The sequence below is a fragment of the Colossoma macropomum genome, unplaced genomic scaffold (assembly GCF_904425465.1).
Source record: "Colossoma macropomum unplaced genomic scaffold, Colossoma_macropomum, whole genome shotgun sequence".
Taxonomy (NCBI): domain Eukaryota; kingdom Metazoa; phylum Chordata; class Actinopteri; order Characiformes; family Serrasalmidae; genus Colossoma; species Colossoma macropomum.
Window position 1 is genome coordinate 3,191,441 of NW_023494803.1, and position 23,906 is coordinate 3,215,346.

General features: G+C 40.8%; 2 protein-coding genes across 3 annotated transcripts in view; one reads left to right on the top strand and one right to left on the bottom strand.

Moving 5' to 3' along the window:
* Positions 1-14,558, bottom strand: part of zgc:91976 (uncharacterized protein LOC492359 homolog) — a 52,973-nt gene extending 38,415 nt beyond the window's left edge. For both annotated transcript variants that reach the window (XM_036592591.1, XM_036592590.1), the window contains exon 1: positions 14,230-14,558. The gene's annotated coding sequence lies outside the window, so the exon portion shown is untranslated. The remainder of the gene's footprint in view (positions 1-14,229) is intronic.
* A 7,115-nt stretch (positions 14,559-21,673) lies between these two features.
* LOC118823835 lies at positions 21,674-23,691 on the top strand. Its single transcript, XM_036593677.1, has 4 exons — positions 21,674-21,748; positions 21,932-22,453; positions 22,590-22,739; positions 23,365-23,691. Exons 2-4 carry the CDS (start codon positions 21,932-21,934, stop codon positions 23,689-23,691), a joined length of 999 nt encoding a protein of 332 aa, XP_036449570.1. The 5' UTR covers positions 21,674-21,748.
* The last annotated feature ends 215 nt before the right edge of the window (positions 23,692-23,906 follow it).

A 23,906-nucleotide genomic window follows, 5' to 3' on the forward strand; every position in this document is an offset into this window, starting at 1 on the left:
TGGTGCTGAAGCATTAAGAGTTCCTTTCACTGGAACTAAGGGGCCGAGCCCAACTCCTGAAAAACACCCCCACACCATAATCCCCCCTCCACCAAACTTTACACTCGGCACAATGCAGTCAGACAAGTACCGTCTCCTGGCAACCGCCAAACCCAGACTTGTCCATCGGATTGCCAGACGGAGAAGCGTGATTGGTCACTCCAGAGAACACGTCTCCACTGCTCCAGAGTCCAGTGGCGGCGCTTTACACCACTGCATTCCACGCTTTGCATTGCGTTTGGTGATGTAAGGCTTGGATGCAGCTGCTCGGCCATGGAGACCCATTCCATGAAGCTCTCTACGCTGTTCTTGAGCTGATCTGAAGGCCACATGAAGTTTGGAGGTCTGTAGCGATTGACTCTGCAGAAAGTTGGTGACCTCTGCGCACTATGCGCCTCAGCATCCGCTAAACCCGCTCTGTCATTTTACGTGGCCGACCACTTCCTGGTTGAGTTGCTGTCGTTCCCAATCGCTTCCACTTTGTTATAACACCACTAACAGTTGACTGTGGAATATTTAGTAGTGAGGAAATTTCACGACTTGCACAGGTGGCATCCGATCACGGTACCACGCTGGAACTCACTGAGCTCCTGAGAGCGACCCATTCTTTCACTAATGTCTGTAGAAGCAGTCTGCAGGCCCAGGTGCTCGGTTTTATACACCTGTAGCCATGGAAGTGATTGGAACACAGGTTACGGTAATGCTAGTGTAGTTAGCCGGCTACAGGTTACGTTTCTGACAATGACAAATCAAAATCCCAGTATAACCACTGACATAACTGTGGGTTGTGTGCTAAGCCTCACTCCCTTCTGCGCCACGAACACTACCTTACGAGTACTGAGTCCTGCTTGATACACTGAGTTCTTAACATAGATAAAAACAGTAACTATTAACACTGAAAGTACAGATATCAAGATTACCAACACACGTTGGTTATGATTGCTTCTCTGCACAAAGCAACAGACCCAAGTTTAATATTTAAATTTTTAAGTGTAATATTTTTAATGTCTATGATGTCATTAGTAGTTTTATGTGCTCTTGTTCCTCCTGTACTGTTTGATCAATGCTTAGAAAACGTGACACCTCAGTTACGTTTCGTTTTTTTGTCCCTCTGCCCACGAAAGTGAAATTCGAATCTGGCTGCCCCTTAAATTTGTCGTACCCACCCAAAACAGCAACCCTGGTCCCGCTGCTGGATGTACTACTGATCTGCTGAGGTTACAGCATCTATGCGGTATCTATGTTAGATTTCTTTCTATACCCTCAGCTCTTGTTCTTCAGGAAGTCCTTGATGACTCACTGACAGACCTCCACGGCTTCCGGGTTACTTCTGAGAATTCCTTATCACACACCTGCGCATATGAACACAAACACGCATACCTTTAATCTGGAGTCTCTGGCATTGCTTAACTTTTTATCTCCCTCTGCTTCCGATGGCCTCATGGCTCTCAGTGCACATGTAAAGACTGATGAACAGACAAGGGGGTGAAAAAGCCTAACGTTAGCAAGTTTGCGGTAAAATATGATTCAACTGCTCTTATGTAACTCTGGCAATGAACGACTTGTGGAAATCTAGCCTTGCAGAGAAAATGTAGCACGGAACTGAAAGTCATTCAGACTGGTTTGACGGCAAAATATGTATATATACACACATACATTTTGCCTTACAACACCCTGGAACACCCTACACTGCTAGAAACAAAGGTTCTGTGCAGGTACATGTTTACATTTGACACCCATGGTTCACTCAGAGAAACGAATTCTGATCTATTTTTACTCACGATAACAACATCATCACTTTGCCCACCACTACTTTGTTTCAGTGTAAAGAAATGACCAAAACATGGCAAAAAAAACATATGAAAAGCTCAATAACAGTTGAGCTCAGTGGTTCCACTATAATGGGCCCAGTGGGCATCGACCCACCCAAAATGACAGCTCAAATTCACTTTCAACATTAAGATTTTATAAATAAACACATTTATACATTCGCTATGTTTTACAGTGACACATCGTTTCATGTTGTGACAGGTTTGTGGTTGAATTGTTTGGGTACACAAACAGCTTATGTTGGGTACACAGTCACAGGTGGGCGTCTGGTCAATGAATCTACCTGTTTTTAAATATTTAAAAGTTTTTAAATACTAAAAATACTACAAATATAAAAGTTTTTAAATATTTAAATATTTAGCAGGAAGGACAAGCTGTAAATATGTCTAAAGCCTTTCCTAACATGTGGCTTCATTGTTTTGTTGGTGCGTTTTATCCATTTCAAGCTGTTTACAAATCTCAGTATATCTTAAATATATTTTCTACATCACAATGTTATATATTTAACTATACAGTTCACCCAGCCTAAATACTCCCACTTCTTGCCACCCAATACCTTCTTCCTTGTTGCATTTTATGCTCCGTTTACTCCAGACTGTGCCCTTCTTCTGCTCTCATTTCTGCAATCAAAGCCAGGCTACTCTGGCAACAACCACTTCCTTATAATTATATATAAAATAGCGTAAATATAGATGTGGTTCTGCAGGCCGACTGAAGAAGATGTGCTACATTTTCTAATCACGTTAGACAGTTTTCCACTACTGCACTGTGAACACAGCAGAAAGGGTCTCGGTAATATTTAAAGGTGTCACCAGCTTTAGTGTTTGTGAGGAAAACTATTATTTAACCTGTAACCATAAATCTGAGGTGTTTGCTAAGCCTGAAGTACTAAGTCCTGCTTGATACACTGAGCACTCAACTCATAGTATTAGATAAACACAGTAACTAGTGATCCGAATTGAAGGTGGCACAATTAATCAACACCATTAACACAAACATCAGAAATGATCATTGTATTAAACATATGTTTATTTTTAATGATCATGTTTAATATTTAAAATTCCTATTATGAGTTATTAGGAGTGACCAAGAAATTAACATGGAAAAAAAAAAAAATTAAATTAAATTAAATAAAATATCTCCTCTTACAAAAGTGGTGTGGACTGAAAGTTCAGCATCAGCACTTTTTGCAGAATTTCTCTGCTTGTTTCCATCAGCTACAAGTGAAAAAATATAAAAGTACAAGTCGCTTTCGTTATTACTGGTTATAACCATGACTTTAGAGTAATGTTTACGTACATGCCTCCATCCAGTCACTGTAGCGGCTGCTAATTATTTGAGAACTAATCTTACAAGGCTTTGTCTGCCATTATCTTTTATTGCAGCTCATTGAAGAGACACACCTTCAGGGGCAAAGATCCAGTACAGAGTGGGAACAAACTCTGAGCCCAGCACTTTTACTGCCTCATATGTTTTATTAATAACCCTCAATACAGTCTGAGGGTGGGAGCAAAACGTCTTTCCCCATCTTCTCCAGCAGGCGGTCACATTTGGCTTCTTCAAGGTGGGCATTACGACGATACGGTTATCATAATAAATTGTCATGATACTATTTTCTGCAGCTGCTAAATTTGACCATGTATCCCCAATCCTGTGGTCATTACACTGGCTACCTGTTAAATTCAGTGTAGAGTATAAGATCCTTCTCTTAACGTATAAATCGTTAAATGGCCCCGCAGTATCTTGGTGAATTAATTCAGTCATATGAACCCAGACGTACGCTCCGCTCACTAAATACCGGCCTGCTGACGGTTCCGGAATCAGAAAAACCACAGCAGGTGGTCCAGCATTTTCCCACGTAGCCCCAAAATCATCTCCTGACCTCTGTTCGGGACTCAGACACGCTCTCTACACTTAAAACTAGACTCGGCTCCCGAGTGGCGCAACCGTCTAAGCGTTGGCCCTCATCAGGAGATCGCGAGTTCGATCCCTGGTGATGCTGCAGCCGTCCGTAGCCGGGAGTCCGAGAGAGCACAATTGGCCTCGCTCTCTCTGGGTGGGTAGGATGGCCCCTCCTTCTCCCCCCATCACTCAGCGCGATGCTAGTCAGCGCAGGCGTCTGTTAGCTGACGTAGCAGATCTGGCGGTTGGCGCTTTCCTCCGAGCGTGTTGGGCTGTCCAGTGACGTTGCGTGAGCGGCAGTTCGAAAAGAAGCGGTGGTTGGCTTCACAGGTCTCGGAGGAAGCCTGTGTTAGCCTTCACCCTCCTAGCGTTGATAGCATCGTGTGATTGGGGGAGTCCTAACTAGCGGGTGGAATTGGAGACGACTAAATTGGGGAGAAAAATCGGGTAAAAATTTAAAACTAGACTCAAAACTTTTCGGTTTGCATTATTACTCACTAATATCTCTCCATAAACTGACTTAACTTACAAATGGTTTGCCTCTTTTTTGCTCTCTCTCTCCTTCTATCTTCTCTATGAGCTGATGACCGTCCTAATCGCTTGACCCTGATGGATTATACTGGAACATTGAGGAGCTACCAGCATCGGGGCATGATTAGTAAGACAGACAGAAAGGTAGATATTTTTCTGTAACGCTGCTTTGCGACAACACCTGTTGTAAAAAGCGCTAAATAAATAAACTTTGACTTGACTATTTTCTGAGTAAAACATGGGTATTTTTCAGTATTGGTATGTTTATTATGAACTCCTTGTACCATAAAAAAGCCAATTATTGAGAGGCTGTTAACAACACCGTTGGCCTCTTTTCCACTGGCGAACCACATGGCTCTCAGGGCCGTACTGTGCGGACTGGTGAGACCAGTTACGGTGTCTTTTTCAGTCTGTTGTGCCGCTAAATCAGAACCAGGAAATACTGAAGAAAACCTGTGGCTAACAGCTAACAGGGTAATAGATACACACACACCACCCACCAGAAAACACACCTGATTCTGTCGGTCACCCCAGCTCCAGTCTCTCGACGTACTCCGAGATTCGTTATCCTCTAAACGGGTGTTATTTGAACATCGTTCACTGAAACTGAGCCTGTGCTGCGGTGGGTTTTGCCTGTAGCCAGCTAACTACACTAGCATTAGGACAGCCCAGCGGGGTACAGCTCAAAGCACCACAGAACAAGCCTATTTTTATATTTCTGTCATTTGACTCTGTGCTTCCATATGCGAGTCTTTGTCCTCTAACAGCGTTTTTCTTAAGCTTCGGTTAACCGTACACTTTAATTTTACCAATTGTTTGCTTTTTCTCCTTCTTAAATAATATACAGTGTCATATTCGTTTTATTTGGAGCAAACTCAAATTACCTGGGGCCACTAGCCAGGTGGCCTTCTCCAATTGTGGTTCAAAACAAATAACGGACAATGTGTTTCACCTCACCCCACCCACCCCACCCACCCCCACCCCCACCCCCACCCCCAAAGCATAATTTTTTAACTACACAACACGTACAGTCACTTAAGCATATATTCAATGAGTAATGTTTATTAGCAATTAATTTGCCCCCCAAATCATAAGTACTACTGCCACTACTAACAATAACAATAATAATAGTGAAAATGGTGATTACTATTATAATTATTATTGTTATTATTATTATTATTATTATTATCATCATCACTACTATTAATTGATCCGCTTTTTTGGTGTTTGACCATTTTGATGCCATTTATCTGTATAAATTACAATCAAAAATCACGACTGCGCCTTATTTTTGTTTACTTTCCTAGACAAAAACCAATAAAAACATCTGACAGAAAACAGTGAAATTTCATGGGACTCTTATTGTGAAAGCTTTGCCGTTTCTGCTGAACCTGACTGAACTTATTAAGTGTTGGCAGAATAATTCCTTTATTTTTTAATCTACTGTTATCTACCACTTAATCTTGAATGAATGAATGAATTTAACCAAGTATCGGTCAAAAGTTGAACAATGGCCAGGTTACCCATAGCTAAATGACAGTCACTGCTTACCGCGCAGTATTAATGTTGTGACAGGTTTGTGGTTGAGCTGTGTTTGGGTACACAAACAGCTTATGTTAGGTACAAAGTCACAGGTGGGCGTCTGGTCGGTGAATCTACCTGTCAGATTTAAATATTTAGCAGGAAGGACAAGCTGTAAATATGTCTAAAGCCTTTCCTAACATGTGGCTTCATTGTTTTGTTGGTGCGTTTTATCCATTTCAAGCTGTTTACAAATCTCAGTATATCTTAAATATATTTTCTACATCACAATGTTATATATTTAACTATACAGTTCACCCAGCCTAAATACTCCCACTTCTTGCCACCCAATACCTTCTTCCTTGTTGCATTTTATGCTCCATTTACTCCAGACTGTGCCCTTCTTCTGCTCTCATTTCTGCAATCAAAGCCAGGCTACTCTGGCAACAACCACTTCCTTATAATTATATATAAAATAGCGTAAATATAGATGTGGTTCTGCAGGCCGACTGAAGATGTGCTACATTTTCTAATCACGTTAGACAGTTTTCCACTACTGCACTGTGAACACAGCAGAAAGGGTCTCGGTAATATTTAAAGGTGTCACCAGCTTTAGTGTTCGTATGAAAAAGTATTATACACTATAAATGTGTATTCAGCAGTATCTGTGTGATGAGGGCATTAGGAGACTGTGCTGTAACAGGCCTGACCTAAAGCACCTGTGGAATGATAATATTTAAAAACAACCTTCTCCTTCACGTCCAACGCACCAACAACAAAGCTCCTCTATGCGTTTCACATCGTATGTTATGAACAGGCACATATAGTGCTGTGCAAAAGTCTTAGGAACCTAAGTAAGTGTCTCTGCTCGTAAAAACACCAGATTACGTTATAATAAAAGCAAAAAGAAATGTACGTAGTAAAAGTTTTAAAAAGTTAAAATAAAAATACATAAATAAATTAATAAATAAACTAATAGCTGATGTATTCTGGGCTGGTCAGAAGAACAAGTTTGGTTCCCAAACTCTCCTCGAAGCCCCCAGCCATCTAACAACATTTTTACATTCACAGTCAACTTAAACATTTCAGCTGCTCAATAGTTCGGGATCTCTTTTGTTATGTTTTTCATGCCATAATGCGCCAAATGGTTTCAGTGGTGACAGGTCTGGACTGCAGGCAGGTCAGTTTGGCATCCGGACTCTTTTAATACAGAGCCATGCTGTTGTAATACATGCAGGATGTGGTTTGACATCGTCTTGCTGAAATAAACAAGGCCTTCCCTGAAAAGACGTCGTCTGGATGGCAGCATATGTTGCCAAAACATGTATATATCGTTCAGCTTTAATGGTGCCTTCACAGATGTGCACGTCAGCCATACCATGTGCACTAATGCCCCCTATACCATCATGAATACTGGCTTTTAAACTGTGCACTGATAACAGGCTGAGTGGTCTTTAGACTGGAGGACACAGTGTTTATGATTTCCAAAGAGAAATTCAAATGTTGATTCGTTGGAACACAGGACACTTTTCCACTTCACCTCAGTCCATTTTAAATGAGGTCAGGCCCAGAGAAGGTGGCAGTGTGGGAGAGAGAGAGAGCGAGAGAAAAAGACAGAGAAGGGGGAGAGAGAGAGAGAGAGAGAGAGAGAGAGAGAGAGAGACTGACTATCACAGTATCCTCTTCTTGTGGTTGTAGCAGTATTGATTTGGCCCACAGATTAATGATAAAACTGTACGCTCTGGCTATATTTAGAGTCACATGACACGTCCCTTTAACTAGGACAAAATTTAGAGACGGAAAAAAAGAGGCACAAACGTGTGCGTATGTGTGTGAGTCAGCGAATGAATGAATCAAAAAGAGAACCCTCAACAGAAAAGCAAGAAAAATAGAAATAAGAAAAATCGGGGAGGAGGATGTGCATGTATGAGGAGAGAGAGAGAGAGAGAGAGAGAGAGAGAGAGAGAGAGAGAGAGAGAGAGAGAGAGACACTGGCAGAGCCTCAGGGAAAGAAGAGGAATGTAACAGCCTCAAAGACGAGCCAGCGCACACGAAGAAAAACCGGACAAACAAGACACGTTGTCATTTATCACGTCACAGATCGTACTGTAATTTTCCATCAGCCCATCAATCGTTTGCCATAAGAAGTCAGCAAGCTGTGAACCAGGGGTTCAACCTTTTTCACCCCGAGGCCCCCCTGTTTATAACTATAAAGCAGGGGAGAAAACTTCCTCAAGCAAAAGTCCAGAACATCATAATGTCCAACTTACATCATGATTCAGCGCCATATACTGTTTACTGAAGGAGCCTAGTAGGTTTATCAACATCTTATACAGTCAACAACTGAATATCAAATCAAATAAAGTACAGTTCAGTCATATTTCAACAATATTTATGGTCAGTTTTCTATTTTTAGATCACGTCATCTGAAATAACTTCCCTCTGACTCACTTTCTTCTCTGACTGCTGTTTCTCGGCTCGCGTGGGCATCACTCACTCGAGTCTCAGAGCTCATCGTAATGCACAGATCTGATTGGCTGAGTAGCGTCACGTAATCTCGGAATTAAAAAATTCTCCATAGTTTATCGGTTATAGGTCCAGGTCAAACAGGACAATGTCTGGGTCCGGACTCAGACCACGGTCCGCACATCAGTGACCTCTGCTATAAAGCAGCGGCCCACAGAAAAACTCAACGACATGAGAGCAATAAGGCATTAAAACAGGCAGATCATACTGATGGTACAGCGCTGACCTGCTGGTAGAAGAGGAAGAGGAAGAGGAAGAGGAAGAGGAAAGCTGGCTCTACTGATGCATCATCATAAAATGCGTCCCACCAGCAGTGAACTCAACAGGCGTCTCAAACTGAGGACGTCTCGATCTGCAACTGCAGGGTTTTTTGTTTATACGTCTCAACCGTATCTATCTCACTCTGACTGGACTCGTGTGATGTTCGTTGTCATGGTAACGTCTACACTAAGTGGTTCTCTACGCATGCACGTCATTTAGGATCGGATTACTTGCAGTGAGCATGTAAACATAGATTTTCCATCAGATTGTTGAGCAGAGTGGGAATATAAACACCTCGGTCTTAATCCGAAATCGGAATGTAATCAATGGGATCGGCCAACATCTTTGCATGTAAACACAGCCACTGTTGTTTTAATAGGTTGCATTGGGGTGGAAGGTTTAACCTAATAACACAGAGCCTGTTCAATGTTCCAGCTTCAAAAAAAAAAGACAGACATGGAGCATATTTAACCAAATAATAATGAATAAATAAAATGATTCCGCCCTGTCGTCCATCTCTAACCGCCAAATGTTGTGAAAACCAGTTTTTGTCCCATCGCTGTCAACAGAGATAAGCATATCAAACCACAGAGCGAGCACAACCAGCTCAGCTAGGGCCAAAAAATAAGCCAAGGCCTCCACCACAGGCCTTCACACCCGACAACTGCTGTTTGTGATCTGATCCAGATGCACTTCCTGTCGAGTTTGAGAGAGAGAGAGAGAGAATGAGAGGGAGAGAAAAAGACACTCCCTCTTCTTCCTCCCCTCTCCTAACTGCAAACACGTGAACTTCCAGTCTCTAGGCGTCTAACGTGGCCCAGTTTTGCAGTGTGCCTCTCTCCTGAGGCCCGAGTCTGACCCGACAAACACGGCACCGCGTCCGTCTCTCTGCATCTCGACCAACGGAGACGTTATGGCACGACTGAACATGACTGAGCCTGAAAACAGGCGATGGGTGACAAACCTGAGGGACTGCATTCGGTTCCGCTGAATTCCTTTCAGCTGTGTCTGAGCTTGGGATCAGAAATTGGCTAGAAATTTTCCATTTGAACTTCCATTAACCTCCGTGGTTCCAAAACGCACTTTGTCATATTCTTTACTTCATAACTTTCATATTTCATAAGCTACTCGGATCTCAGATGGTGTCTCTTCTACGACGGCGTTTTAGGGCCACTGTTAAAAATAAAAACAGTAAACTTCAAGGAAAAAAGACGCAATATTTCGAGAAGAAAGTTGTGATATTTGGAGGATAAAGTGGGCTGCTGTACTGTTGGGGGGCTGCCATAACACGTTGGGGTCTCGGTTGCTGTACTGGCGCCGGAGCTCCACTCACTCCTGTCTCTCTGTGGATCATTTTGATCATCATTCTCACTGTCTGTGAAACTTCATGCCCTCTTTGAATGGGGGGAGATGGAGCCCCCGATAGCCGTGTAGACGACCCTGCCTGAGATTCTCCTTCAACAACACAGACAGACAGTTTCCTCCGAGTCCGTCTGGCTCTTTATTCTAGATAAACACAGTTTCCTGCTCAGCCGTTTCAGCCGGTTCTTATACTATAACAGGCTGGTGCTGATGAGCAGGAGAGACAGGGAGACTGAGTGTTTCTTTATGGGTGAATCGATATGAAAGTAGAACTCCACCAACTCACCGCCCCTCATTTAACACGAGGAGGTGCTGCTTCACTTCGCAAAGCTATTGGCCACAATATTGCGACCTTTCCTGGTATTAATGCCACTTTAATGTTGTAATTATACACATTTTTTCTCTAAATATTATGATTTTTTTTTCCTCAAAGTATTAGAAATATTAGACTTTATTCTCAAAGTCTACTATTTTTATTTTTATTAACTGTGGCCCTAAAACGCCATCGTACTTCTCAGTGAAATACACTGTAAAACATTTTTACTTTTTTGGCTTTCAGCAGTAAATTGTATGCATATGACTTATGATATGTTTATGATCATAAAACACACTTTCTGTTAATTTAAGGGGAGCTTTTACAAAAAAACACCAACACTTTACATTTATTTCTTGCAGTTACTAAATAACTTGCCTCAGGATTTGGGGATGTAAATTCAGATGGAAAAACTGAAATATACCCTGGAGAATAACTGGTTAAAGCAAAGATCTGGGCTGATGAACAATAATTAACAGTTTACTATGGCTTATTCTGACACATAATCAATACTAACACTAACACTAACACTGTAATCCATTTGTGAAGCGCAGTGAGCTGAAAACAGGTTAAACAATGGATCACTGATTAATATCACTGAGTGTGAAGTTCACACATGCCCACCACTCGTGACTAAACGTGTGTCAGTGCAAGGAATCAGTTACTAGCTGCAGTTCCAATAGCAGTCGGATAACTATTACACTTTCCTGTTAATCAGCGGCTGAATCACACAAACCCCCGGTTTAAAGGACATGGAAAACTCCACTGAGAGTCACTTTCACCGATTTTCATTGTTCAGATGTAAACAAAGTAATTCAGCGTGATTTGGAGTGAAAAGCTCCGCTTCTGAGTAACTCAACAAATCAGATTTGGTGAAAACGGAGGTGATTAGAACCAGGGGTCACAGTACCTAGAACACAGATATCTAAAACTATGGAAAAACAATGTCTCAGGCATGAGACAGCATATTAGGGTAGCTGTGAGGCACCTAGGAACCAATCACAATCCAATTGTAAGAGGGAGTCATAGAGTTTCTGACTGTCAGTGGAAGATGGCTCCCTTCAGTCTGAGAGGAGATGAGACCCCTGAGCAGAAAGCGTTCTGCGTTCTCCACTTCAATAAGAGTGAATCCGTCATAACTGTGCAGAGTGATTTTCGTGGGCAGTGAAGCTCCAACAGCTCAGAGCGTTCGTCGTTGGTTCCACAACACTGGATGATCTCCGAAATCGCACTGAAAGAGCCGTGAGTGCAGCGACACCCGACATGCTCAATCCAGTATGGGATGAATCTGACTGTGGCGTTGATGTTGTCCGTACAGCTGGAGGAGGTTCATACTGAGACCTTGTACAATTACATAATAAACTTTAAGCTCATTTAAACCATTTACAGTTCACTGCATTGATCTGTAACGATTTACACGTGAAATAAACCATTTTGAAATCGGATGAATCTTTTTGAATCACCCTGTACTTTCAGTGAGGTCGCTTTCAGACTCTTCAGACGTCTGGTTCCTATCATCACCACTGTGAACGATTCTGACTCTCCAAGGTTTCCTGTAACGTATGTGTCTTAACCATATAATTATGCATAAATGCGTCGTGAAAAATAAGTGTAATATGCCTTTAAGAGCCTCTCTCATATGATTTCACATACAAAAATGAAAGTTGGGCAACCTCTGAACTCACACAGTCCACATTCTAGACCAACTCCACCATGTGCCTGAAAGAAAAGTGAAAGTGAGCCGGTGGTAAGTTGTCTAACTTGCCTAACCCACACCCTGATCAAGACTAACCTATTTAAGTTCACCTGTTCTTGTATGTACAACTATGCAACAACACAGACCGTCTCATTTGGACGATTAGTTAAGTTTCATTTTCAGTTATGATTGTGGCTTCAAATGATTATGAAAACATAAAGGCTTATTGTGCTGTATTACATTTCGCCATGATACTCTCTCGCTTTGCCTTGTGTTATAAATGCAGTGCACCTTTTCCCTTTTTGGTACCAAATGACAGAATTCGTAGTACTGAAGTGGAAAAGTACTGAATTTCAATACTAAGCCGGGCCAGCCTCAAACTTCCCTGAACAGTATATTAATGCTGAATATACACCGATCAGGCATAACATAACATCCTCGTTTCTGCGCTCATTGTCCATTTTATCAGCTCCACTTACTATATAGGTGCACTTTGTAGTTCTACAGTTACACGTGGTGGTGGTGTGTTAGTGTGTGTTGCGCTGGTATGAGTGGATCAGACATCAGAGTACGAGTGTCCACTCACTGTCCACTCTATTAGACACTCCTATCTTGTCAGTCCACCTTGTGGATGTAAAGTCAGCCGACGAGAGACGATAGCTCATCTGCTGCTGCACAGTTTGTGTTGGTCATCCTCTAGTCCTTCATCAGTGGTCACAGGACGCTGTTGGCTGGATATTTTTGGTTGGTGTCTGATCCACTCATACCAGCGCAACACACACTAACACACCGCCACCACATCAGTGTTACTGCAGTGCTGAGAACGATCGACCACCCAAATAGTACCTGCTCTGTGAGGGTCCATGGGGGTCCTGACCACTGAAGAACAGGGTAAAAGGGGGCTAACAAAGTATCAGAGAAACAGATGGACTACAGTCTGTAACTGTAGAACTACAAAGTGCACCTATATAGTAAGTGGAGCTGATAACATGGACAATAAGCGTAGAAACAAGGTCATAATGTTATGCCTGATCGGTGTATATTTTTGTATAGTTTTCAGTAGGTTGTGGCAGTAAAAATACATAGAAATAATAAAATCAAACTAGTCCAAATTAAATTATATCACATTTGATATGAATTAACTTTGACTCATTTATTTTGATTTGCTATTGGTATACATTTTAGTAGTTTTCAGTAGGCTGTTGAAGTGCACTACAACAGAGTTGACTTTATATCATTTGATCTGATTTATTTTTGTGCTATAATTATGTATATTATGCATTTTTAATATAGGTATACTAAATATATTATTTACATAATACTTTTTTGACAGTTTTAAGTTTGTTTTCAGGTGCTTTATATTTAAAGTTCAAGGAAATTAGAAGTTAAATACATGCATGCTAAATGAGGTTATCGTGTTAAATAATCATGACTTCAATACCGACCAAAATAATCGTGATTATGATTCCGGCCGTAATCGAGCGACCCTTCCTTCACTGTATGTAAATAATAACCACGCACAAACACATGAGGACCACCAGAAACCACATGTGGTTTACGCTGCCCCATTAAGGCAAATAAGGCAGACAAGCAACAATAACGTTAGTTTGAGTGTGAAATGTTCCAGCAAGGCGGTGAAAACAGCGCAAGAAGACGAGTTAAACGCTTAAACAGGACTTAAATCACCTGCCAGCCAACACGACAAGTGTCAAAGTGTACTCGGCCATAAACACAGCAGCCTGACGTGGCAACACATGGAGGAAACTAATGATGTACTGACCTATTTTTCAGCCCTGAAGGAAGCGTGTTTTTCTGAAAAGCCAACAGATAAGACGGATAAGCCTGTCAGCGGTCGGGTCAACATGTCTTGAGAGCAGCTTCCCAACACAGCAGCGCAGTCTTCCCATATTTCTGGTCGAAAACGGGCTGAAGTTGGCTTCTTTTCTTCGAATTTTCCCGTTCCACCTTAAAAGGCGCCTGCATGTAACGTTAATCGCTGCACTATTTAAGGTGGGACGGGAAAATTGGAAAGAGAAGCTGGCGAATAAGGCGCTCTTCGTAAAATGGTTACGGTAACGTTAAGCTAGCAGCAGCGGGCTAGCTGGGTTAAACTGAGGTAAACATTACCTCAGAGCAGAATAACGACACGGGTCCACACAAAAACCGCGTAACTAGAAATAATACACCCAGATGTTGTCACACAGAAATCTTCAGGCGAGAAAAGGGCAGTTCGTGATGTTTCACTCACCGTGTTTTCTGTTTTTCCTCAGCGGCGACTTGTAGCTCGTCTCACTGGAGAGGAGTGAGAGATGTGGCGTATAAACTGGACCTCAAACCGCGCCGCGCTGGTCGCGTAACTCTGAGGGAAAAACACAAACGTAGCTACGGATTTTTCCTCTGAGCTCGATTCTGCTGCGACCACAACAAACTGTCTGTCTTTCTTTATGTAAATTGAGCCCGTCCTGGTGCGGACAGGCCGCTCGGACAGACGGAGCCGCTGTGTACTGACGTTTTCTGCTCCACTCTGAAGGCTGAACGCTTCGCAGAGACGGAGGAGGAGAAGGAGGGGGATCCCGTCTTTTCCCACAACACCCCGCGGTCTGTTACGCAAAACCAATCCCGCCTCTCGCTCCCGCTGTCCAATCAGAAGGCTGGATTCGGATCCGTTACTCGGAGCCGCTTTACTGGCGCGTTGTCCCTATTTAACCATTTCACACCTTAAATTCTGTGCCACCTTAAAAGAAGTTCCACCTTATATTCTGTGCCACCTTAATTTTAGTGCTACCTGAAAGAGAGTGCCACCTTAAATTCTGTGCCACCTTATATTCTGTGCCACCTTAATTTCAGTGCTACCTTAAAGAGAGTTCCACCTTAAATTCTGTGCCACCTTAATTTTAGTGCTACCTTAAAGAGAGTTCCACCTTAAATTCTGTGCCAACTTAAATGAAGTTCCACCTTAAATTTTGTGCCACCTTAATTTTAGTGCTACCTTAAAGAGAGTGCCACCTTAAATTCTGTGCCACCTTAAATAAAGTTCCACCTTAAATTCTGTGCCACCTTAAATAAAGTTCCACCTTAAATCCTGTACCACCTTAAATAAGGTTCTACCTTAAATTCTGTGCCACCTTAAATAAGGTTCCACCTTAAATCCTGTGCCACCTTAAATTCTGTGCCACCTTAAATAAAGTTCCGCCTTATGTTGTGTGCCACCTTAATTTTAGTGCTACCTTAAAGAGAGTTCCACCTTAAATTCTGTGCCAACTTAAATGAAGTTCCACCTTAAATTTTGTGCCACCTTAATTTTAGTGCTACCTTAAAGAGAGTTCCACCTTAAATTCTGTACCACCTTAAATAAGGTTCTACCTTAAATTCTGTGCCACCTTAATTTCAGTGCTACTTTAAATCGGAGCCGCTGTGTACTGACGTTTTCTGCTCCACTCTGAAGGCTGAACTCTTCGCAGAGACGGAGGAGGAGAAGGAGGGGGATCCCGTCTTTTCCCACAACACCCCGCGGTCTGTTACGCAAAACCAATCCCGCCTCTCGCTCCCGCTGTCCAATCAGAAGTCTAGATTCTGACCCGTTTCTCAGAGCCGCTTTACTGGCGCGCCTTATTTAACTATTTCACACCCGACGACTACATTTAAAGGGCAACTCCACTGATTTTCCAAACTTTCTAAAATCTAGATTTTAGATCTATAATTAAATGAATGTGAACTACGTCACTCAGAGTGATTCGGTTTGAAATGATTTACAGGAGAGGGAAAAAACACACTCTACTTTTAATGTAAGTCAATGGAACCAGACTTTTTTCCAAGTCATTTTGGGTCATTTCTGTTGGTCCATTCATCATGAAATTTACACACAATGTAAAGGACAACGGGTATTTTCAACAAGCTGTCCAGTCAGAGTTGTTCACAGTGGTGGTAATGGGAACCAGACGCCCGAAGACTTTAACTGCCTCTTATATGAGGTGGCTAGATGTAATGATTTTTTTGTGATAAAGGTTTGGCTTAAAATGTATTTTAATCCATTTATTTTGATTCGTTCATGACAGACGGGTACATGCAGGGAAATATAGCTCCATAAGGGAACTTATTTTTTCAGATTTATGCCTGTTTTACCATCATCAACATTACATATCGCTGCTGTTGGAACAAACCGTTTTTCAGTTTTTGACAGAATTTGAATATATTCACTGTCCTTTACATCAAATGTAAATTTCATGATGAATGGACCAACAGAAATGACCCAAAATGACTTGGAAAAAAGTCTGGTTCCATTGACTTACATTAAAAGTAGAGTATGTTTTTTCCTTCTCCTGTAAAGTTACCATTTTGGAGATACAAGGTTTTGTTGGTGGTTTTGGATAGTAAATAAAAAGGCTATATTTGTGTTCTAGACATCATGACCCCTGGTTCCTATCACCACCACTGTAAAGAAATCTGAGTCTGTAAGTTTGAAGTCTGCAAATGAATCACTTCACATCCAATCACTTTGAAAGACTCTACATCTGAAGGACCGAATTATTCATAAAGTTTGAAAAAAAAATGGTGTAATTCCCCTTTATTAATACGATAAGGCAAATATGCCTGTGGACACTGGCCATTTGGTGTAATAGCTTCCTATGAGGGAGCCTTCAGAGGCTTGAAACTCTACAGACGTCTGGTTCCCATCACCACCACTGTTAACAATTCCGATTCGTTTCTGTAGAACAGAACATTCCACACCATGTTATGAATGTGTTTATAGATGCTTACAAACGTGACATTCATAGAAAGTGTTACCGTCCACGTTTCAGTGCATAATATGACTTACTGTAAACTATCAATTCAGTTAGACAATTTGGTAACACTTTCTATGAATGTCACCTTTGTAAGCATCTATAAAAGCATTCATAACATGTTATAGTGCATTCATAAGGCATTATAAACATGGCTATAAATATTTATAAAAATGCATTATACGTTATAGCCATGTTTATTATGCATTATGAATTGTTAACATAATACATTATAAGAACTGATCATAACAAATTATAAGAGCTCATAAGTTGTATTAGTCCGCTCTAAGTAAAGTGAAGCGTACTGTACTAAAGCCTCCTCCAGTGTTCAGAGTGAGGCTTCAAGTTGAAGTATTTACTGAAGGATTTACTGAAACACTAAAACATTCACAGTAAAGCTCATTACAGGCTTCAAATGTCAGAGTTTAAACTAGTGCTGCCATCAGTGTTTTACCCAATGTGGGAAAGGTAATGTTCACCACCGTTAGCTTGGTATTCGTCTTTACGCTCTCCAAGCTGGGACTTTTTTGACACTGACAGTATAGCATGTTATCAACACTACTTATAATGCGTTATATTAACAATTCATAATGTATAATAAACATGGCTATAAAGTGTCATTCATTTTTATAGATGTTTATAATCATGTTTATAATGCCATATGAATACATTATAACATGTTATAAATGTGTTTATAGATGCTTACAAACATGACATTCATAGAACGTGTTACTGAAAATTATTCATACATAGAAACAACAGAAACTGTGAACGTAATCTAGTGTCTGCCTGCATGATGTGCGGCACAGCACTCGTCTCAGGTGCATTCAGCTACAGTTTTATTCGATTTAATAGTTTGAAATCAGTAATTCTGTGTCTTAAACCACACTGTATTCCCTGATAGTATTGTAGACTCATTAAAATGAATCTATCTGTAATCAAAACTGCAAAATATTTCAATCAGCTTAAAATATTCAAGTCCATACAACAAATTCGCCAGTTTTAATTTCAGTAGGCTCACATTTTTCAAGTAAAACCAGCCACTAAACGCAATTTTATTCATTTTATTTTTACGAAGCGTCTGACGTATGACGCTCCTCTTTTGCGATTGGCTAATGCCATGTAATTTGCATACTGTGAATTTTCAGCAAACATGGCGGATGCTACTGCAGGCGCAGGAAAAAATCTTAATAGTTTAATATAACGCTGCACTCTAACCCTAACCCTCTCTAAACCTTCATTCTTCATAAATTCATTCTGTTTTTTTAAAAGATCTACGTAGATTACAATAAGGGACACGGTTGTGTTTCTAAGGAACCGTTTTGAATTGCGCGCGCTTTTTTGAACTGCTGTCAGCGCGCGTAATTAACAGTCAGACCTGTGAGAGACGGAGGAGATGCAGAAGGTAAGTTTGGTTTCAGTTCATTTTCAAAGCAAATACAATGCTGCTGTAGTTTTTAGCCTGAGTGCAGTTAAGTGGTGTTGGTGCTAGCTGCTAACCTTTTCAAGAGGAGGGCAGAGTTTATTTTATCCACACGTTCATTTACAGCCTATAAAGAGCAACTTCACGGTAATTTGAACTTTTTCTTAACTTTACTGAACGTGAGCACGTTAGGGGTGTAAAACAGTTTCCTAAATTAGAGGGATTTGAGAGTATTAAGTAAAGCTTTGGCTGTGCTTAAATGTGAATTTCCACTCTGCAATAATAGTGAATGTCGGCAAAGTAGAACAAGATGTTTAGAAAAGGTAGCTAATTTACTGTCTAAAAACACTGGCGCGAGGGAGGTGTAATGGAATCCAAACTTTAAACCTTTGGTGCATTGTGTTGAACTTAAACTTGAATTACAGCATGTATTTTATGTAACAGTAATTTTTTATTATTATTATTATTATCTTGCAGGCTTAAGTTATTGGTGATAAGAGCACAGATGATGTGAATACAGTTCATAGATGCATTTTTATTTTTTATTAATTGCAAACAATATTGTGATGCTCAGGCAGTGCGTGTTGTGTGATTATCATCATAGATCATATTTGCATTGTCAAAAAGTGATTAATTTGTATTTTTGTGTGCATGAATAGAATGCTACACTGAAGACAGAACATATGGTCAGTTCCTAAAAGAGCACTGCCTTGATTTATGTAAATGCCCTTTTCCAATTAGAAAAAAATTCCCTTCACTCCTTTCTGAAGACAACTTTAGACAGTGTTGTTAAGGCTATGTTTAGTAACTGAAGGTCTTTTGGAAATGCTTAATTTTGTCATAAATATCCCATACCTGCCATACATTTTTAAAAGTTGGCTTGTACTTGTACATATTGATTGACTAATGGATTGGAAATGCAGGTTGTGCAGTAATGCTCCTCTGATACTCGTGCACAGTTACTTGGGCATTATCGTTTGCAACATAGCCATTTTTTAAAAGTCAGTCCTTTGCCGTGTCTTTATGAAACATGTATTTGCACATTTCGATCATTCAATGCACTTAAAATTCATGTGTCAAGGTTTCACAAAGAGACAGAAAAAGTAGGGGCAAATCAAGGGAGACAAAGAGTGCAGGTGGTGTATAAATGTTGTTTGTGTGGGTTCAAGCAACCTTTTTCTGAGAAGATACTTTTTGCACATTTAGGAGGGCATTTACGAACCCATGAAATGGTAGCATGTCCATATAAGAATTGTGCTTATAGTACTAATGTGTACTCATCCTTTAATGCTCACAAAAGCAGAATACATGGTGCCTGTGCTGGTGCAGAATTCTTTAATGATGTCTATGCTGATGAAGACACTCTAGGCCTAAATGCTGCTGAATCTTTCGATGAGAATGTAGACCTGTGTGAGGGTTTGAGTCAACCTGAGAATGAAAACTCAGATGTTGACAGTGGGCAATGTGACACCAACCAATTAACTGTGCATTTACGTCACAATTTAGCTTCTCTTTTTTTAAAGATGCAGGCTATTCTTCATGTTTCTGATCTAGCAGCACAGGAGATAGTGGAGCGTTTGAGACAAATCTTTCTGTTGTCTAGACCTCTTCTGAAACAGAATATAAGTGAGGTGTTACAGAAACATTGCACTACTGTAAGTGATGCAGTTCTTGATGAGATTGTTAGTGTTGTCCTAAACTGTAATATTTTTGTCAGTGCAACAACTGCAGGTGGAGAATTATCCTCCAATAAGAGAAGAAAATCATTTACAGAAAGAAACTATCCTGTGGTCATGCCTTTTCAGTATATCATAGAGCCTGGACACACTGCAGTGTATGTCCCTATACTTCCAATGATTCAGGAGCTGTTCAGGCAAACTGATTCTATAATACTGTTCTCAGCCCGACCACTACACAAGTCATCGAGATGGTTTGTACTTTCGAGAAAATGAGTTGCTGTCAAAATGCCGTTGATTTTATATATCGGCGAGATAGAAGTAGCAAATCCTTTAGGTACTTCAAGGAAAATACACAAACTTCTGTCAGTGTACTGGGTTCTTGCTGACTTGCCAAGCAAATATCGGTCTGCTTTGCATGTAATACAGCTGGCAGTGTTGTGTAGAGTACCCGATCTTCAGAGTTTTGGTTATGAAAGAGTCCTTGGTCCTTTGGTGCAAGACATTAGAACACTGGAACAGGAGGGTGTGTTTATTGAGTCTCTTGGTCAGTCTGTCCAAGGCACTGTCCTTTGTGTTGCTGCAGATAATCTAGCAGCTCATGGATTAGCAGGCTTTGTCCAGTCTTTCAGATCAGAATATGTATGCAGGTTCTGCCTGGCTAGTCGAGACTTGTTTCAGTCAGGAAGTTTCTGAAGGTAATTTTGTTTTAAGAACCAAAGCAAGTCATGAACTGAATGTCCAAAACGTCACACAGGGTGAAGGTGACAATCGATTTGGCGTGTCTGGAGTCTGTTTGTTAAGACAAAGGTTGAAGCATTTTCATCCCATCACTGGTTTCCCTCCTGATATTCTTCATGACCTACTAGAGGGGATTGTGCCAGTAGAGTTGGCTTTATGTATTCAGGAAATGATTCGTCTTAAGCATTTCACTCTTGACTATTTGAATCAAAGAATTGTGTCATTTCCATATCAACATACAGACAAAGTTAATAAACCAAAGTCAATTGTGAAAACGTATGCTTCGAAAATGACAATAGGAGGCAACGGGCATGAAAATGCAGCATTACTGAGGCTACTTCCCTTAATACTAGGCAGTGTAATTCCAGAGGGTGATGGTGCCTGGGCAGTGTTAATGGAATTAAAAGACATTGTGGAGCTAGTGTTGTCCCCAACATTTACTGAAGAAACAATTCAGTATTTACAGACTAAAATTAGGGACCACAGACAGATGCTTCTTGAAGTTTTCCCCCAGTTTAGGCTCAGGCCAAAACATCATTACATCGAACATTACCCAGAATTGATCAGATGTTTTGGTCCTCTGGTTCACTTATGGACCATGCGATTTGGGGAAAGGACCATTTTTTAAGCGGGTTGTACATGACACTCAAAACTTCAAAAATGTGCTCAAGACACTAGCTGTCAGACACCAGTATATGATGGCTTACCATCTTAGCGCACCAGCATTTTTTAGACCACATCAGCAAGCATCAGTTGTGACTTCTGTATTGGTTTCGACATTACCTGAAGTGGCAAAGCATTACATTCAACAAAAGACAGAGAGCAATTCAATATACAGGACATCACAAGTTACCATTGATGGTACTGATGTTTGTGCTGGGATGTTTGTTTCTGCAGGTGTAGAAGCGGGATTGCCTCAGTTCAGTAAGATTGAAGATATCCTACTTGAAAATAATAATGTGGCCTTTCTCTGCAGACAGCACAAGTCTAATTATGTGGAACATCTAAGGGCGTATAACCTGATTCCAGGTGAACTGACTGTTTGCACTGTGTCAAACTTGAATGACATATGTCCTCTTTCTGCTTATAGCATAGGAGGCCAGTTACTGTTGACCCCAAAGAGATTTCTACTGATACATTGAGAAGGTATGTCTTCCTCTACTTGAACTTGAAACTGAACCTTTTTTATTTGTTTTATGAGAAGAGCAATCATTCACACAAGAACAAGGTAATATTCAATTCATTAAATATTTTAGAATGTGTGGAATATGTACATTAGCTAAAGTAGATAGTCATAGTAAAATATTTAATTTTCTTTGTTTTCATTAGATGGCGGAGTCTGACAGATTGTTATTAAGAGTCTTCATAGCCACAGATATTGCTCACAAGATGTTGCTTCCAACACGCCCCACATCAGTGCAAGAGCTAATCACCATAATGCGGGAGAAATTTAAACCTCATCTTGATTTTGACTTCAACTTACAATATGAAGACCCTGACTTTGGAGGACAGCTCTGCGTTCTTTCAGACATTACAGAACTGCCACAAAAGGCTGTAGCGAAGGTTTTCAGATCAGAGAGTGATACTAGCTCAACTGGAACTTCAGACACAGAATTACTGCCCCATGCCCTGGCACGTGTGCAGACCTGGCCTGATGTATTTCCTCTACCTCTCTTTTCCTATGATGTTGAGTACGTCCTTGAAGCTGGCAATACAGCATATCAGAATACTGGCAAGACTTTGAAATTAACAAGAGCACAAAAGCACGACATCTTGGAAAATATGGCCAAAACTATGCACACTTTCGAGGCGTACCCTAGTGATAATAGTGCCCTTCGACTGGAGTCACAGGTGAATTCTTTCTTAACCTTCTCCCATGTGCTCCCATTGTTTTCACTGTGTCATTTTTAAAAAGTAATGTTATCACTGTAAAAACTTTTAAGTTAAAGGTAATCTAAATTGAAAATCTCTGTTTTTGTATGTCTAGATTTGTGCAGAATTCCACAGGATCACAAATATGAACTTGCAAAGCAAGTTCTATGCAGAGCTAGACAAGCATTCACCACGACAGAAGGCTGCACGTACTGGCAAGACGGCTGAGGCTATGAGGAGCATCTTTACTGCCTTTGATGTACTGGTATGAGAGATCACCTTTTTGTATTTTAACAAAAATATTGCCTAGCTAATTTCCTTCATTTCCTTTGTTTTTCTTTTGCTTCTGCTGCTGCTTTTTCTGTTTCTACCTCTCCTTATCTGCTGCTGTTCGATTATGTTTCTTCTGCTGCTGCTTCTCTGCTTCTGCTGTAGGTGCTTATTCTTGTGTATCTGCTTCTTTCTATTCCTTTCTGTCCCTTATCTGATTTTGCTTGTGACTCATTACAGGAGCAATGTGATGTTAACCACCGACGTACTGCTGCACTTCGAGCCCTCCCAGTGTATCTACGTGAAGATGACTCTAGGTTTTTCAGGACTTGGAATGTAAGAGAAATGTTTCTTAAAACAATAATTACAAAGTTTTGGTGTCGAGTCACTTTGTGCCCTTTCCTGTCCAAACAGCATTAAAAAAAAATCAACTTCATGTTTCACAATTAAAAAGAATCAAATTGCATCCTAAATAGTTTCACCAGTAACTTCACCAGTGCCACAGTGTCTGGGATACTTGTACTAGTTGTTTGTTGGAAAGAGAGCGAAAAGTGACAGAATGATGGAAAGAAATACTGCACAGGATGTTTATAGTGTATATGTGTATGCAATTTTTTCAGACAGAACAAGAGGATGAGCCGGACATTGCAGACCTGGCAGTAGCTCTTTTAAGCGTGGTAAATGAAGACCCAAGTTCCCTTGTTCAGTTCAGTCCTGTCAGGATTGCCATTGTGCTGGAAGGTGACATTGTTCTGAATGAGGGGCCTAATTTGGCTGATGCTTTCCTCATGATGTTTGGTTTAATGTATGCACTACACCTTGACTATCCAAAAGAACTGACCCACACATTCAACTTCATCCAGAAAGTCCTCATGGGCTTAGATGACTTCAAACCACTATCACCCAGGTTACTGAATCTAAAAAATGATCTGCTGGTGAAGGTGTAAACTGGCAAGCAATATGCTGCTTCTAGATGGGACTGGTTGCATTTTTATTTTTTCCTCTCCCATTCCTACCCCTCCAATGTTTACTCAGCTAATGTTTGGTTTTTGCATTTATGGGAAGTTAGTTGCCTAAAGTATTAATGTGAATGGATTGTGGGTAGGTACTGTGCCATGATCCTGATTCTAACAATGGGGAATTTGATTATTTTCATCTGTCA

Coding starts and splice junctions, on each gene's coding strand:
- LOC118823835 (XM_036593677.1), top strand. CDS start 21,932: ATGGCGGAGTCTGACAGATTGTTATTAAGAGTCTTCATAGCCACAGAT. Junction 22,454..22,589: donor CCCTTCGACTGGAGTCACAG/GTGAATTCTTTC, acceptor TTGTATGTCTAG/ATTTGTGCAGAATTCCACAG. Junction 22,740..23,364: donor TTACTGCCTTTGATGTACTG/GTATGAGAGATC, acceptor CAATTTTTTCAG/ACAGAACAAGAGGATGAGCC.